The sequence below is a fragment of the Hemicordylus capensis genome, chromosome 6, assembly GCF_027244095.1.
Source record: "Hemicordylus capensis ecotype Gifberg chromosome 6, rHemCap1.1.pri, whole genome shotgun sequence".
In the NCBI taxonomy this organism is placed as follows: Eukaryota; Metazoa; Chordata; class Lepidosauria; order Squamata; family Cordylidae; genus Hemicordylus; species Hemicordylus capensis.
Genome location: NC_069662.1, coordinates 40,121,307 through 40,139,351, shown reverse-complemented (window position 1 = coordinate 40,139,351; position 18,045 = coordinate 40,121,307). Strand labels below are relative to the sequence as shown.

The 18,045-nt window shown below is 45.1% G+C and overlaps 1 protein-coding gene across 4 annotated transcripts in view; it reads left to right on the top strand.

Moving 5' to 3' along the window:
* The window catches only part of IGF2BP1 (insulin like growth factor 2 mRNA binding protein 1), a 122,381-nt gene that overhangs the window by 61,795 nt on the left and 42,541 nt on the right, over positions 1-18,045 (top strand). For 3 of the 4 annotated variants that reach the window (XR_008309844.1, XM_053261786.1, XM_053261787.1), the window contains 8 exons: positions 4,430-4,711; positions 6,802-6,936; positions 8,189-8,311; positions 9,320-9,455; positions 10,506-10,628; positions 12,524-12,640; positions 14,203-14,277; positions 16,244-16,375. Coding sequence is in view for 2 of the 4 variants with exons in the window: in XM_053261786.1 (XP_053117761.1) it covers positions 4,430-4,711; positions 6,802-6,936; positions 8,189-8,311; positions 9,320-9,455; positions 10,506-10,628; positions 12,524-12,640; positions 14,203-14,277; positions 16,244-16,375 (1,123 nt within the window). In the remaining 2 variants the exon portion in view is untranslated. Of the gene's footprint in view, positions 1-4,429; positions 4,712-6,801; positions 6,937-8,188; positions 8,312-9,319; positions 9,456-10,505; positions 10,629-12,523; positions 12,641-14,202; positions 14,297-16,243; positions 16,376-18,045 lie in introns of all 4 variants that reach the window. The other variant, XR_008309845.1, reaches the window with a different exon arrangement.

Here is an 18,045-nt window from a genome sequence, read left to right as displayed (position 1 = left end):
TTATTGGAGCAGATCACTTGCTCTTGGATGTTTGAATGAGATAACAGGTTGCCCCATAATGGAGTCTTATTAATGTGAGTATCCCCATCTACAGGTCACTTTCTGGAACTGCAGTCTTGTAAAATTATATTTGAACCTTGCTTTCTGTGGCCACATTATACTATTATTACTACTACTACTATTACTAAGGATAGTTATATACCGCTCTTCAACCAAAGTTCTCAAAGTGGTTTACATAGAAACAACACATAAATAAGATGGTCCCCTGTCCCCAAAGGGCTCACAATCTAAAAAGAAACACAAGAATCACACCAGCAACAGACACTGGAGGGATGCTGTGCTGTAGTTGGATAGGGCCAGTTGCTCTCCCCCTGCTAAATATAAGATAATCACCACTTTAACAGGTGTCTCTTTGCTCAGCTAGCAGAGTTACTCAGTTAGCAAGGTTATTATATCTAAATTATATCCACATCATGTCCAAATATTATGCAGAAACAAATCTGGGTTTGTCGTTGAATTACCACCAAGGAAGACTCCTTAGCTAATCCTAGACCTCTCACAGATGTACCTGTATGAGAAACATTTTTTTTCTGTTTATCTCATTCACACTTCACATTTTTTGGTGCTCAATTAAAAATTTAAAAAATTTCATTAAAAAAAAGAGAAAGGTGTTGTACAACTAAAAATGCAGTGTGTGAAATAAACCTTTAAAACACTGACTTGCATCCTGACCAACAAAGCACTAGTGCTGCTTTTGAAGAGTTCCAGACTTAACACAGCATTGGTGTATGTATGTGTGTGTGAAATTTCAGTGACCTCCCCTTGCCTCAGAAGCCCTCTGTATCATCCAAAAACATGTCCCTGAGGGCTGCATGACACTTAGGGACATACTTTCATTTAGCACAGAATGCTTTCTGTGGAAGGGGAGGTCATTGAAATTTTGCCCCCACTGCTGAGTCAGCAGTAAAGCTGAACTAATTGAACTTTTCAGAAGCACTGGTGCTTTGTTAGCCAGGATGTCAACCACTACCACCTAGAGACCTGCAACTAAAGTAGTGGTTAGGTATCGATCTTGGTTCGATATTACTCTGATTCTAAAAGATCTACACTGGCTGCTTATAGATTTCCAGGCAAAATACAAAGTGCTGGTTATTACCTATAAAGCCCTTTACAGCTTGGGCCCACGGTATTTAAGAGAACACCTTCTTTATTATGAACCCCGTCGACTATTTAAGGTCTTCAGGGGAGTTTCATCTGAGGGTGCCTCCACAGTTAAACCTAATCCTCCATGATTTACCCAAGGCTTGGTTTTCTGTTGATCTGTGTCTGACCGTATCTCCCTGTACCATTAACTGGGGGATCAGCTGCAATGCCAAGCCAAACCTCAGAGTAAAGAGGAGGGTGTTAGCAACACCTGTGTCTTCTTCTTTTGGCACATCTTATCAAAGGGGATGGCTCCTCACTGGGAGACTATAGCCCACTCTTCTCTCTGCTCTTCATCATGGGCTAGCTCCTTTTAAGGCTGCTTCGCAAGCCAAACACTCCAGCCTCTCCCTTCCTGTTTCTGCCCCATAGCCTTTATTAATTTCCCCAGGTCATCCCCTTCCCTTCCTTTCCCCTGCTTCTCTCCTGATGCTGGTTCCTCCCCTCCGGCAACCCAAATTACTGCAATGCACTCTATGTGGAGCTGCCTTTGTGCGTAGTCCGGAGACTGCAGTTAGTTCAGAACGCGGCAGCCAGGTTGGTCTCTGGGTCATCTAGGAGAGACCATATCACTCCCACGTTGAAGGAATTGCACTGGCTGCCGATACGTTTCCAGGCAAAATACAAGGTGCTGGTCATTACCTATAAAGCCCTAAACAGCTTAGCCCCTGGGTATTTAAGAGAACGTCTTCTTCACCATGAGCCCAACCGCCTGCTAAGATCCTCTGGAGAGGTTCGCCTGCGGGTGCCGCCAACTCATCTGGCGGCTACTCGGGAACAGGCCTTCTCTGTTGCAACCCCTGGACTTTGGAATGCGCTCCCTGTTGAAATAAGTGCCTCCCCATCTCTGGCAGCTTTTAAAAAGGCACTGAAGACACATTTATTTACCCAGGCTTTTAATTACCCAGGAGAGGAGAGCTGGTCTTGTGGTAGCAAGCATGACTTGTCCCCTTAGCTAAGCAGTGTCTGCCCTGGTTGCATATGAATGGGAGACTTGATGTGTGAGCCCTGTAAGATATTCCCCTCAGGGGATGAAGCCGCTCTGGGAAGAGCAGAAGGTTTCAAGTTCCCTCCCTGGCATCTCCAAGATAGGGCTGAGAGAGATTCCTGCCTGCAACCTTGGAGAAGCCGCTGTCAGTCTGTGAAGGCAATACTGAGCTAGATAGACCAATGATCTGACTCAGTATATGGCAGCTTCCTATGTTCCTAGATTTATAGTTTTAAATAATTTTATACTGGGTTTTAAATGTTTTTAATCTTTTAAATGATTTTAATTGTTAATTGATTTAATATTTTAAATGATTTTCATTGTAAACTGCCCAGAGATGCAAGTTTTGGGAAGTATAGAAATATTTTAAATAAATGAAAATAAATACCCCCCCCCACCTCTGTCAGCCAGGTTGTGCTGCTGACATCATCAGCAGGCGCCTCCTGGCCATTGGGCCAGCCACTGTAGTCCAGCCACCTCCTCTGCCTCCGGCCGACCCAGGAACACCGCCAGCCTTGTTCGTCCCCCCATCCAGCCTCCCTCCCGGCCTCTTCATGCTCCTGCCTTCTCTCCCTCCTCCTTGGGAAGCTGGGATTGCGGGCTGGCCAGCTGGACAATCTGCCACTTCAAACTTTGGGTACAGATTGCAGTTTATTTTAAGTAAATAGGCGAGAATAAACTGAGATATGTTGGTTTGGATGTGACAACCAATCATGGTTTATTTTTACCTCAATTGGAAGTAGATGCTCACGCAAGCATGAGAGTGAGGAGGCATGCACTCCTGAAACTTGGGAATGTCACATGGGACTAGGCCAAACTATGGCTCCACATTACGTCTGAATCAACCCATTAATTTTACTTGCATTAACTAGTCACTTCACTGCAGTGGCTGACATCCAGATTAAGGAAGCAGCAGTGCTCCCAATGACTTTGACTAACACAGCAGCAGTGACACAGGGCCGGGGAGCTGGGGAGGATTTAGATACTCATCCATTTTCATGTGGCACAGAGCACTACCAGGTGGAAGGGGAGGCCGTCTAATTTCCCCCACTCTGTGTGAGTGCCAGTATTGCGCAAGCCAAGAACACATTGGGAGTGCCACCATTTACTTAGTCTGCATGTCTACCATTATTTGGGGGTTTCTTCAGTTGCAAGTTACCTCAGTCCTTGCAGAGGTCAACGTTATCCTATGTACACTTGGAAATGTCCCACTGAATTCAACATGACTTACTTCCATTGAGCTGAAAAACCAGTTAGCACTTTAACCTCTATACTGTGGACAGGATCTTTAAGAAGAAACAATGCATCTCTTTCTGCAGTCTTGTGGTAAGAACATAAGAACAGCCCTGCTGGATCAGGCCCACGGCCCATCTAGTCCGGCATCCTGTTTCGCACAGTGGCCCACCAGATGCCGCTGGAAGCCACAGACAGGAGTTGAGGGCGTGCCCTCTCTCCTGCCATTACTCCCCTGCAACTAGTACTCAGAGGCACCCTGCCCTTGAGGCTGGAGGTGGCCCACAGCCCTCCGACTAATAGCCATTGATAGACCTCTCCTCCATGAAGTCATCCAAACCCCTCTTAAAGCCATCCAGGTTGTTGGCTGTCACCACGTCCTGTGGCAGAGAGTTCCACAAGTGGATCACGTGTTGTGGGAAAAAGTACTTCCGTTTGTTGGTCCTAGACCTCCTGGCAATCAATTTCATGGAGTGACCCCTGGTACTAGTGTTGTGTGAGAGGAAAAAGAATCTCTCTCTCTCCACTTTCTCCATGCCATGCATGATTTTATAGACCTCTATCATGTCTCCCCGCAGACGTCTTTTTTCTAAACTAAAAAGCCCCAGGTCTTGTAGTCTTGTCTCATAAGAAAGGTGCTCTAGGCCCCTAATCATCTTGGTTGCCCTCTTCTGTACCTTCTCCAGTTCAACAATGTCCTTTTTAAGATGTGGTGACCAGAATTGTACGCAGTACAGTACTCCAAGTGTGGTATGTGCTGGCAAATCAAATTGCTAGGAAACCAAGAGGTTATTGGTGGCTGGGCATACACTTTTAGGAATCTGGGATAGTTGGATTATATTTTCACCTGGTTTTATTAATACTATGTACTAATTCTGGATTATGACCTATCCTGAAACTTGGGAACAAGTGAATTAGATATTTCAGTATATACGTGAGATGCAATGAAATTATTTGTGTGAGTTTCTCCTACTTCTTCTCTCTCTCTCTCTGTTTCTTCTTCAGAGCCATCATGAAACTCAATGGACACCAGCTGGAAAATCATGCACTGAAGGTCTCCTACATCCCCGATGAGCAAACTGTGCAGGGTGCAGAAAATGGACGCCGAGGAGGCTTTGGGACACGGGGTGCCCCCAGGCAGGGTTCTCCTGTGGCTTCAGGAGCGCCTGTGAAGCAGCAGCCAGTAGACATCCCCCTCCGGCTTCTGGTTCCCACCCAGTATGTGGGAGCCATTATTGGCAAAGAGGGAGCCACCATACGCAACATTACCAAGCAGACACAGTCCAAGTAAGGCCCCACTTGCATCACAATCCTTCCCATTCACTACGTTCATTTACTACCAGGAGTGTGCTAGTGATGTAGAGATGCAGTGGAGGCACAGAAGACTTAAGAGGTTAAAGAAGGGTGAGCAGAAGGGTTCAGGGAACTAAAGCACTGCCTCTCTTGGGTCCAGAGGTTGTCTTGCTATAAGGCACGGTGAGGTAGTCACTTTAGGTTGCAGATTTTGGTTGCTATATGTATGTATTTACAAATGCATTTAACACATTCTCTGTGGGAAAAAATGGCAACCAAAGCAGTGGACAATAAAAGAATATTAAAGTAAAGACAGTGGCTGACATGCCTGACTAACAAAGTTCTGGTGCTTCTGAGAAGTTCAACCAGTTCAGCTCCACTGCTGGCTCAGCAGTGTGGGCAATTTTTGACAACCTCTCCTTCCTCAGGAAGTGCTTTTTGCCAGCTTAAAATATGTCCTTGAGAGCGGCACAGCCCCCAGGGACATAATTTCAGATGACACAGAAGGCTTCCAGAGGAAGTGGAGATGGTTGAAATTCTCTACACACACAGACACACACACACAGACACACACACAGACACACACACACACACACTAGCACCAGTGCAGCATTAATCTCCATTTGTTAGTCAGAATGTTGGTCACTAACAGATGTTACTCTTTGTGTTTAATTAAAACATTAGTTAAAACCTCATAAGACAACCAGAAAGAAAGCACAGCCAGATAAATTCCACATAGATAAAAACAGAAAGAACCCAGCCCACTCAGAGACAGGCAGGATATTTTCTCCATATCTCCACCCCACCCCCCAACATTTTTCACAACTCCAGGATTGCTTTCAGCATTCACCTGGAGATTGCTGCAGACTCCAGGCCAATTCTGAAGGGATCCCCTTGAAAGTCGTCTTGTTCAAGGCAGTGAATGGGAGCTACCCAAGATTCAAAATTTCTATTAATGCAAAAATTGTTATTTAACAGTGTACCTAGCCTAGGTGGCCTGTAGGAGACATAGGCTGACATCCTGATGAACGGGATGTCATCCCAATGAACGGAACACAAGAAGTTCCGAGCCGCAGCATGAGTTCCAGACAAATGCAGCACCAGCACTTGAGTTGGGGGAGATGTGTTAATTTCCATGACCTCTCCTTCCCTCAGAAGTTCTTTATGCTGCCCAAAGTTATGTCCCTGAGGACTGAACAACCTCAGAGACATATTTTTTTTAGTGGCACAGAGTGCTTCCAGGGAAGGGGAGATCATCAAAATCCATCCCCCTCCCCCCCACATGCATGCGGGTGCTGGTGCTGCATCAGATCTGTCAGCAGCAGGTGCTTCATTAGTCAGGATGTTGGCCGTAGTTCCTGCCTGGAGAGTTTGCAAGTTGTTGTTCAGTGGACTGGGTGGAGGTGGAATAGTGGAATAGAGTGTTATTTTTCTGTGTAAACCGCCCTGAGCCATTTTTGGAAGGGTATTATAGAAATCTAATTAACAACAACAAAAAACATCTGCCACACAATACACCGGATATAACTGTAGTCAAGAAGAAAGAAAAACAAGTTAGAATAATCGACATAGCAATACCAGGGGATAGCAGAATAGAAGAAAAAGAAATAGAAAAAATCACCAAATACAGATATCTACAAATTGAAATTGAAAGGCTGTGGCAGAAAAAGACCCAAATAATCCAGGTGGTAACTGGCGCCCTAGGTGCAATTCCAAAACAACTTGAAGAGCACCTCAACACCTTCGGGGCCACAGAAATCACCATCGACAATTACAAAAAGCGACTTTACAGCCTATAAACAGCCTGTATTCTGTGATCATATCTATAATAACAGCAACAACATTGATAATAAAATCCAGCCATCCCAGGTCCTTGGGAAGGACTCGATGTCTGGATAAAACAAACCAGTCAATAACACCTGTCTGACTGTGTAAACAAGAAATAATTAATACCGGTAATATGAGGAGCTTGGCTGGAAGTAGAAGAGCAGGCAAGGGCAGCTGAGGGCTTGACGCTTCTTCTGTGGCATCTTCAGGTGTCCAATTCTTTAAGCACATGTTGTGACCCTCTCCATCCCCTTCAGGATTGATGTGCACCGGAAGGAAAATGCAGGGGCAGCAGAGAAAGCAATCAGCATCCATTCAACCCCAGAGGGCTGCTCTGCTGCTTGCAAGATGATCTTGGAAATCATGCAGAAGGAGGCAAAAGACACTAAGACGTAAGGCTGGGCTGTTTATTGATTTCCTTATGGGTGATGAGTATTTGTATCCTTGCATTTAATACAAGGCGGTTAAATAACAAAAGAAACCATAGTGACAACCATGCTTGATTTGACCTTTTATGAGGGTTTTATTGAGGAAGGGAGGGGGTAAGGTTGGTTGGTGGGGAGAAGGTCCACAGTATTTGTAGAGCCTATTCCCAAGACAAGAGGTCTGACAAGGAACACAGAAAGCTCCCTAATGCTGCTTGGTCCCTCTAGCTCAGTTTTGGCAGCAGCTCTCCGAGGTTTCAGGGAAGAGTCTTTCCTGGCCTCCCTGGAGATGCTGCAGAGTGGACCTGGGACCTTCTGAATGCAAAGCGCATGCTCTGCCACTGTGCTACAGCCCCATCCCTGAAGGGAAATACAGCATAGCGTAGTGGTTAGAGTGTTGGACTAGGATCGGGAAAACTCGAGTTCAAATCCCCATTCAGCCATGAAGCTCACTGGGTGACTCTGAGCCAGTGGCTTCTCTCTTAGCCTAACCTACCTCACAGGGTTGTTGTGAGGATAAACATAACCATGTGCACCACTCTGGGCTTCTTGGAGGAAGAGTGGGATATAAATGTAAAAATATATAAAAAATAAATGCAGTCACCCATCCAAAGGCAAAGCAGGACAGACCTGCTTTGCGAACGATTCATGCTCACTACCACAAGACCAGATCTTCTCCCCTATCCCCGCTCCCACTCCCACTCCATTTAGAGGAACATACAAAACTGCCTTATGATGGGTCAGAGCGTTGGTTGATCTGGCCCAGTACGACCTGCCCAGGGCTTGCCCCATAATAGGGCATGGTGAGGCAGTTAACTAGGGTGGCAAATTATTGAAGGAGGGTAGCTGCCACCTCCTGCCCATCACCTGGTCTGCTGGCTGTCTCAGTACCCTCAGCTTCACAGTCCTTCTTGCACCTCCTCATCTCCTCTGCAGCTGGTGTGCTCACTGTACTGAAAAGGAGAAAGGCAGTGGAAGTGTGGAGGAGAGGAGAGTGACACTTGGAGTGTCTCCCACACTTCCTCTTCTGCTCTTCTCCTTTACAACATGCCACACCCACCGAGGGGAAAGGATGGAGCTGGAGCGACCTTCAGGATTTTACCATCTCATCCCACTGCATGTGTAGCTTGTACCTGAGACATGAAAAATATCCTGGAATTGTTCAGCAGCCGATGTGCCCATGCCCTCACAACTCTCTTGATGCATTTCCCCCCCCAAGTGCTGATGAAGTACCTCTGAAAATCCTGGCCCATAACAACTTCGTGGGGCGACTGATTGGCAAAGAGGGCCGCAACCTGAAGAAGGTGGAACAGGACACGGAAACGAAGATCACCATCTCCTCGTAAGACTTTTGGGTCCTCTTTCCCCCCCTCCACTCTCAGCTTCTCCTCAGGCACACTGAAGTCTGGCAAGCCACTTCCCGGGCAGGAACCCAGCAGTGGGTGGGATCATGTCCCAGGAGTCTCTGATGATACTCAGAGGCCGTGCTCTCACGCGTTTTACATAGGGAGGGAAGGGTGTCTGCCAGGATCCTGCAGGTACTTTTCCATCCCTGTGAAAGTAAGAGGCGAGCCATAAGGTGAGAACCCTCCACATGTGTATTGAATGTAATGGCAATAGCTATGTCAGGCCAAAGACTAGAGCAAAGCTGGACAAGATTCTGAAGGACTTCTTTGCCCTCTGCCTTGAACATAGGAAGCTGCCTAATACCGAGTCAGACCATTGGTCTGTGTAGCTCAGTATTGTCTGTGCTGCCTGGCAGCATCTCCATGATTTCAGGCAGGAGTCTTTCCCAGCCCAGCCTGGAGATGCCAGGGGGTGGCAACCTGGACCTTCTGCATGCAAGCATGAAGATGCTCTTCTACTGAGCTATGGTCCCATCCCCTAAAGGGGGACTGTCTTATAGTGCTTACATGTAATCACCCATCCAAATGCAAACCAAGGTGGGCCTTGCTTTGCAAGGGGACAAGTCAAGCATGCTACCACAAGACCCTTCTCAGGGATGAGCACATTATTGGGCATTCTTTCCCACTCACACATTAGCAGCATGTAGCCTTCACTTTGTGACATCAAGAACCTTGCCGGGTAGAGCTTCCTGATACAGCACCCTTTGCCTATTGCTTGGTAGTAAGGCAGGACTTCCTGCAGTCTCTGCTCCTGCCTGTGACTTGATGCCATAGCACGCCACGGTGTTGGGAGCCTTGTGTGAAAGTGTGTGTGAGAATTTTATAGTACAGAGGTTGTGTGGAATGCTTTCTGCTGTAAACAAGGTGACCCACAAAAATGAGGAGGGGTGACCCACGAGTTGTGAGCCAGGTGCTTCTGACACTCCTGTCTTTGTCCTCCTCAGTCTGCAGGACTTGACCCTGTACAACCCAGAAAGGACCATCACTGTGAAAGGCTCCATTGAGAACTGCTGCAGAGCGGAGCAAGAGATCATGAAGAAAGTGAGGGAGGCTTACGAGAATGATGTGGCAGCTATGAGTGTGAGTGTGTTTAGGTCAGATCTTTCCCTTTCCTCTTTCCTTGAACTCAGGTGCATGGAATTTGTCCTCCAGACTTGGTCGTCAACTGGACCATTAACAGAATTAACTGGATTATTCCCTTTTGAGCAAGCTGGAAATATTTTGGGTTATTTTGGGTTAATAGCTTTTCCTTGGATTATAAAATGTACGTAGAGGTCTGGACCAAGAAGTGTTTAAAGATTTAAAGTCTGTAATGTTTTGTTCTTTTGCAATTATTAATGCCCATTTTATTTTGATGATTCATAGAGTGCCTTCTTTAAGTGCAAGATATATAGTTGTTTGGTCTTTTTTCTGGTTCAACTGCATATACGTTTCCCCTCCCCCCATATATATTAATTGTGATTGACATTCTTACTGAGACTGTTGCCATTCAATGAATTTGTGTGTGTGCAGGGATAAAGGTGCATTTCATTCTTTAAAAATGGGTAGGAGAAAACCGAGTAAAGAAGAAGTATTAAAAATGGATGAAGACAAGCTAGGGAAAAGATAACACTTTTTATTATTAGAATTGTGGGGTTTATTTACATCGGAATTACAAAATTTGAATAAAAATTTATGACAGTTGGAAGATAATATGACAAAGAAGACTGAAAACAAACTGAACTTATTTAAAGCAGATATGAATTTGACATTGGAGACATTTGGAAAGAAACTAGACCAGCATGAACAGCATATTAACATGATTTTGGGTGAACAGGAGGCACTAGCATCAGAGCAAAAAAAGTATGGCACAGTTTTGGGGAAAAATGCAAGATAGGTTACATCACTGCTTTGTATTAATGAAGTGATTCAAAAGTCATGGCTTATAGTCAGTGCTTAAATAAGGCAGTTTGACAGGTCATGGAATTAGGTCAAACTGACTGATTGTAATCAATTAGCTGAAAGCAAGTCCTGTGCAGTAAAATAAGGATGTCAGCATTAACAATTAATACACACACACACACACACACACTGTAAAACTGGTGTTTTGTTCCCCCTGTTTTATTTTCTCTCTCTCTTCTTTAATTTTAGCTACAGTCACACCTGATACCTGGTCTCAACCTAGCTGCCGTCGGCCTCTTTCCAGCCTCATCCAATGCTGTACCACCTCCTCCAAGTAGTGTCTCTGGGGCAGCACCGTATAGCTCTTTTTTGGTATGTAGTTGGCATGAACCTTGCTTCCATGTAGGAACTAGTTACACGGGTCTGTTCGCACCCACCACTAAAGTGTAAAAAAAGATGATCCCAGTCCCCGTGGTATACTTTATATACCTGGGGCCTCTGTTGGCATCCACTTAAGGACATAAGAACAGCCCTGCTGGATCAGGCCCAAGGCCCATCTAGTCCAGCGTCCTGTTTCACACAGTGGCCCACCAGATGCCTCCGGGAAGCCGACAGGCAAGAGATGAGGGCATGCCCTCTCTCCTGCTGTTGCTCCCCTGCAGTGCAACTGATATATAGAGGCATCTTTCCTCTGAGGCTGTAGGTGGCCTATAGCCCTCACTAGTATCCATTGATAGACTTGTCCTTCATGGATTTATTTAAGCCCGTCTTAAAACCATCCACTTGTTTCCCAGGTACAGTTTAGAGCAATGGTTTTGATTTAGAACACTCTTAAACCCTATTCATGTGACGTCTAACTCATGGATAATCTGTGCACAATGTACACACATACAGATCTCTATGTATGTGCAGTAATTCATACATTACGTTCACCGTACCTGCACTTCCCATCTATACCTTGGATTTGATGGACCCTGTACCCAGGTTCACTTTTTAAATGAAGGTGTGTACAGTCATTCACATGTGTACAGACACAGCACAGTGTCTTAATAAGAATTTAGAGACTGCCTTCTCTTCTTTGTCTCATCTCTGACCTCAAGATTGATCTGCACTTCAGAAGCACGTAGGGAGACATTCTTGGTAGTTGCTGTGTGATTATTGAACTTTTTCCTTGCAAAGGTTTGCCAGAGCCCTAGCCTGAGCTGAAACTTTCTCTTTTTACACGGGCAGGTAATTGAATGGGTTAATCGAATACACTGGAGTTTTAAAAAAGAGTTTATATCTGAACAGAATAAGGATGTGTGTTTAAAAAGCAGCAAAACTGCCTCTTCCACTCTCACAGTGGTTTGTACTTGAAATTGACAAAACAAGGAACCAAGAAGAGAGACCCAAGGACCCTTCAGACTTCTGCAGCTCAACCTGCTGCCTATTCTGTCCTCTTTAGCCCTCTGCCCCTGGAGTCTTATCCAGCTGCAACTCCCAGAATCCCCAGCTGCAGTGGCCTTTGGTGGGGGATTATGGGAGTTGTAGTCAACAACCTCTGGGAATCCCTGTTACAGGGAACCCTGATCTTATCCCATTAATCATTCCTGCCCCTTGCCTCACAGTGCTCCTGTCTTTTTGCCTTGAGCACATGGCCTCTCCTTTTCCCAGAACCTGTGTGAGATTCTCCCCACCGCCTGCCCATCTGAACTTCAGCTCATCTCTCTCATAGAGCCTGCATGGCTTGTCAGTATTTTGTGACAAAGGCTTAGTTTTTGTATATAGCAGCTGAGATGGTAAACATGTAAACACCTGGACTGTACCATTTTAGGCTGGTGATGGCTCAGTTGATAGAATGCCCCTCATGAAAAATTATTCGTAAACACACACATTCAAAAATATAATGTTGGGGAGAAGGGTTCTAGCCTAGCATTCTCCTGTATGTCCAGAAGAATGCTAGGTTAGAATCCTTCTCCCTGACATTCAGTTTTTATATGAAGAGAGATTTCTTTTGTATGGAGCAGTATTCAGTCATGTGAGTCTCTACCTCGCAGTTTGAAGTGGCACAGCCCATGCACAGGTTTACTACCTTAACTACTGTTTCTGAAACATAAGCCAAAGCCTTTCATCACAGCTGGCAGAATGTATATAAATTTTCTGTGATGTCATAGCAACTCAGCCAGTGGTTGGTGAGGAAAAGGCAACAGTTTTTAGTTATATATCAGATTGGGATATCCAGGTTGACGCTTACTGATTAGAGATCACAAAAAATCTTCTTTTGGCAGCCTCCTGAGCAAGAGACAGTGCACGTCTTCATCCCTGCTCAGGCTGTGGGTGCGATCATTGGCAAGAAAGGACAGCATATCAAACAGCTCTCCAGATTTGCAAGTGCCTCTATCAAGGTGCCCATTCATTTCTGTCACTTCAATGCTTTAATCTCTCAAATCAGTTGATTGCTGCAAAGTGTGGTGTCTGTCACCATTTTGTTCTAGGAAATCAGTAGAAACATACTTCTTAAGGAGGTTTTTCTTTTAATTGCACCAGCATTCATAGGTGAGAGAGCCAAGTTGTTGTTTATAGAGTTTGGGCCCAATCCACCAGGAAATTATCCTGTTCAGGTCCCATTGAACTGACAGGGATTACTGTGCTCTTATGCAGCTCCCTTTTATTTGGTTGGGGCTTACGCAGGAGAACTTCCCAGTGGAATTTGTCCTTGGATGTGAATTTGGGTATTCAAGACGCAGCTCATAGTGTGGCATCAGGCAAGTCACCGTATCCCTCTCTCTGTTTTCTGCTCTTATAAAATAGGAACAGCAGAGACACACCTCAAAGCGAGGGCAGGTCTTACTAACTGTTCTGCTTAGTACATAAGAGAGCTTGGGCTCTCAAAGTGCCAGATCTCCTAAAAGAGGAACAGCCATCCCCTCCCAAAGCAGGCGTTAATTCCTCCCTGTCACTTTTCCATCCCAACTCCATGTTGGATGTCCACTTTAATCTACCTGGATGGTGTAGTGCACACTAAAGGTAAAGTGTTCCATCAAGTCAATTTCGACACCTGGCACCCACAGAGCCCTGTGGTTTTCTTTTGGTAGAATACAGGAGGGGTTTACCATTGCCTCCTTTCGTGCAGTGTGAGATGATGCCGTTCAGCATCTTCCTATGTCACTGCTGCCCGATATAGTGCCAGTGGGGATTTAAACCGGCAACCTTCTGCTTGTTAGTCGAGCATTTCCCCACTGTGCCATTAGGTGGCCTACACACACCTTTATCTTATGGTTGAGATATGAGTGTCTGTTGTCTGGTTAGGGTCTGAAAACCAGTGGAGAAGTTTAAAAGAGTTTCTTCTCCTTCACCCCATTCCCTGTGGTTTCTGCCCATCAGGCTGTGGGGCTCCCTCTTCATTCAGTGACCTGCTGCCACTTTAGCTTGATTTTTTTTCAACCCACTTGATGTCGTGTTTCTTGTTTTTCTTTCTTTCTTGCCTGTCTCCTGCCTGGCTGCTGCAAGCTGCCCACTTGGATACAACACTCTTTTGCCTTTATACATGGATAGATTGGCCTTTGACACAACTTGCTTGTCTTGCTGGACAAAACAAGCATTAGGTTTGGTGGACAGATCAGGCTTGCTTGCCTTGAGAGAGTTTTCACACACATACACACAGACACCCCGACTAAAATTGCATGGATGCTTCAAATAATGGCACGCATATGCAGTGCTAGAGCACAAATACTTTGAAGCTCTCCTCATGTTCCAGAAGCACTCTGTTAAACATGAAACAGTCTCTGAGGATCAGGGACGTGTTTCTCAAGAATGCCCATGCTTTGGAAGCATGGGAACTAGCCCCTGAGCATACTGTTGTTTGAAGCATGCACCCAGCATTAGGATGTCTGCCAGTGAATTTTGTATTGATGCCAGATTCTTGACAAAAGTGTTTATTTTTTGTTTTTCCCTGTTTTTGCTCCAGATTGCTCCTCCAGAAACGCCGGATTCCAAAGTGCGGATGGTGATAATCACTGGACCACCAGAAGCCCAGTTCAAGGTTTCTTCTATCCCATCTTGTGTGCATTATGTTTGCAATTATGGGGGCTACACATGAAGATGGGCATTATCTTACTAATGTTTAAACCATATTTGATTCATTCTCTGCTTTCCAATTACTCAATGACATACAATTAAAAATAAAAATGTAGAGCAACATCATTAAAACAGCATCTGTTAAAATAGGCCAGCAAAGTCTAAAGCAGCAGTGATTGCCAACGCTATAAAACAAAAGAAGACAGACATAACATTCTAAGATGAAGACAGATGTAATGACAGATGCAACATTCCAAGTGATTTGAATACACATTTGCTGCATTCTGAGGTGTTAGTTTCCAGAGCAGATAACGTGCGCTCAAACTTTTTCAGAGCACTTTGCATGTTATATCTGTTTTCACCAAGAAATTTACAACAAATGTGCAAAGCACAGTTAAGAAGTAGCATAAATAATGAGATTCAGCAGCTAGAAAACAACTTCCTAAATAAAATACTTCCATTTGATAGTATACGCAAGCAAGGAGGCAGAAAGACATTCACAGGTTCTACTGTATGGGTGCCACCACTGAAAAGACCTTGGGGCCATTCTTGTGGGTGGGGAGAAGGCTGGTCCAACTCACCTCCCCCCCGCCCCCGGACAATAGCAGAAATGTTGCTGGGAGCACGGACCACACTCCCAAATGATCCGCGCCGAGCCATGCAGCACGGAGCTTTGGGTGTCAGGGTGACGCATCCCGGGCTCCAGATACCCAGCAATGCACTGCACCATGAGTGTGGTTTATTGACAGGATCTTCCGGGAGATGGGCACTCCAGACGCACTCCATCTTTATGTCCACTCAGGCTGAATGCAGCCTAAGCGAACATATGATCCTGGAGCTGGGGTTAATGGCCCTTAACCCCAGCTAAAACCCGGGCTAGGCAGCGCTGCCCCTGCCGGGATTGGGCCCAATCCTGACAGTTCTCACATGCAGCCTAACCCAGGCTGGGCTTCCCTAGCCTGGGTGAGGCTGTGCATGAAAACAGCCTCCTTATCGGTCATCCTAAGAGGTCTTGCTAGAATGAATGAGAGAGCATGAAGCAAAGTCTCCCCAGCTAGTCAAAGCCAGCTGGGAGGTGCATATGGGCAAAGGTGTTCTCTATCTTTTTTAAAATTTATTGGTTTTCCAGTAATGAACAATTAAAAATAATCATTTTGGCAGTCATTAATTTACATCAGTTGTGTAATTTTAATTTTACAACTGTTGTGATGTATATCTTAACCTTGAAAGCTTGAATTGGGTTAGAGCTGAAAAACACTGGATCTTCTTCTCCCTTTCCCTACTGAAAACTCACAGGCTGCACTCACATGAACTCGGGATGGTATACTTTCTGTCGAAACTGTTCACACATGCTTAGGGTACAGGAGTACATCTCTCATGTTTCCCCCTATAAAAAGTATTGTGTCCACTGAATAGTTGTGGGAGGAGATCACCTAATTCTTTGTGGTTCATTCTTGATTGGTAGTTGTAGGTGGTAGGCAGAGGTCCCCTGCGAAGAGGTGGAGTGGGCTGTATTCTAAAGAAACTTAGTTCTCTTTAAAGTGGTGTCTGTAATGTCATTTGCACAATTTTTGCGTTTGGGCGACTTGTATGCATGCAGCGTTACTAGACTGATGTCCTGTTGTAATTTGCAGTATATCTGCCAATATTATAATGGTAGTAGTTGTTATGCCACAGTCATTGTACATGGTGATTTAAAGAGTAACATAAGCAAACAGGTAAAAAAAAGAAAGACCCCTGCCCCAAGAAGTTTACAATCTAAATTTCAACAGCAGATGAGACAACAGAGGCCATTTAAAAATGTGTCGGTTTTAAAGCATAACTAATCCTGTGTTGTCAAGACAGGCACAAAGTGTAATACATTCATGAATAAATTAACCAGTAATTTAATAGCACTCTGCTCTTTTTTATTTCCTTCTCCCTGCTTGCAGGCGCAAGGACGAATTTATGGCAAACTTAAAGAGGAAAATTTTTTTGGGCCCAAAGAAGAAGTGAAGCTAGAGACGCACATCCGAGTCCCTGCCTCAGCCGCAGGGCGAGTCATTGGCAAAGGAGGCAAAACGGTGAGCTTCAGGGCTCAAGGTCCAGCTTGGGAAGAAACCATTTGGGGCAGTTGAGACTACCATGGCTCAGATGGGGCATTAAATGATTTGAACTGTTCCCCAGCAAAACTGCTCTTCATCTGACGTGATGATATTGGAGTTTGATGATGGATGATCCTTTCTTTAGAATATGCAAATATATTAGATTTGGGTCTTCAGTGCTTCAGATAACTGAAGTACACTAATTTTCTGAATTAAAATTGGAGGCTCAATTTACATTCACAAAGGGTTTAGATAACATAACACTAAACAGTGGTTGAGCATGAAGTCTGAACCGTCATCACCCAACAAACCATGGTTTGTAAGTGACAACTAAACCAGGATCTGAGCCACAGTTTGAAGCCAGTTTGAAAACCACAGTTTAGGTTGGAAGCCAAACATAAGAACACCCCTGCTGTTCAGGCCCAAGGCCTATCTAGTCCAGCATCCTGTTTCACATAGTGGACTACCAGATGCCCCTGAGAAGCATAACTTGGGAAGACAGCTGGTCTTGTGGTAGTGAGCATGACTTGTCCCCTTAGCTAAGCAGGGTCCACCCTGGTTGCATATGAAGGGGAGACTAAAAGTATAAGCACTGTAAGATATTCCCCTTAGGGGATGGAGCAGCTCTGGGAAGAGCATCTAGATTCCAAATTCCTTCCCTGGCATCTCCAAGATAGGGCTAAGAGAGATTTCTTCCTGCAACCTTGGAGAAGCTGATGTCAGTCTGTGTAGACAATACTGAGCTAGATGTACCTATGGTCTGACTCAGTATATGGCCCTCAGTATGTAAGCCCCTGAGGGCATGCTCACTCTCCTGCTGTTGCTCCCCTGCAACTGGTATAGAGAGGCATTGCCTCTAAGGCTAGAGGTGGCCTATAGCCACCAGACTAGTAGCCATTGATAGACCTGTCCTCCATGAATTTGTCTAAGCCCCTTTTAAAGCTGTCCAAGGTAGTGGCCATCCCCACATCCCGTGACAGAGAATTCCATAGATTACATTATGTGCTGTGTGAAAAAGTACTTCCTCTTGTTGGTCCAAAATTTCCTGGCCTTCAGTTTCATGGGATGACTCCTGGTTCTAGTGTTGTGGGAGAGGGAGTAAAATTTCTCTCTGTCCACTCTCTCTACCCCATGCATAATTGTATACACCACTGTCATGTCTGCTCGTAGTCACCTCTTTTCCAAACTAGAAAGCCCCAGATGCTGTAGCCTTGCCTCATAAGGAAAGTGCTCCAAGCCACAGATCATCTTGGTTGCTCTTTTCTGCACCTTTCCCAGTTCTACAGAGTCCTTCTTAAGATACAGTGATCAGAACTGTACATAGTACTCCAAATGTGGCTGCACCATAGATTTGTATAGGGGAATTTTTATTTTTATTTTTCAATCCCCTTCCTAATGATCCCTAGCATGGAATATGCCTTTCTCTGCTGCTGAAAGAGGACATCTTCTGGGTTATACTTTCCGGTTGCTCCAGAGGCAGGACTATGCAAATTAACTTAGAATGTTTGAATAGGAAGGATAACCCTGCCCAATTCTGATAGCCCTGTGTTTGCTCAAGAGACAGCCTTTTTTCCTCTCTCCCCAAAAGCCTTCTCTTTTTCAATTCTTTTGTTTTACCAGCTTTTCTTCCTTCTCGTGGTTACCCAGAA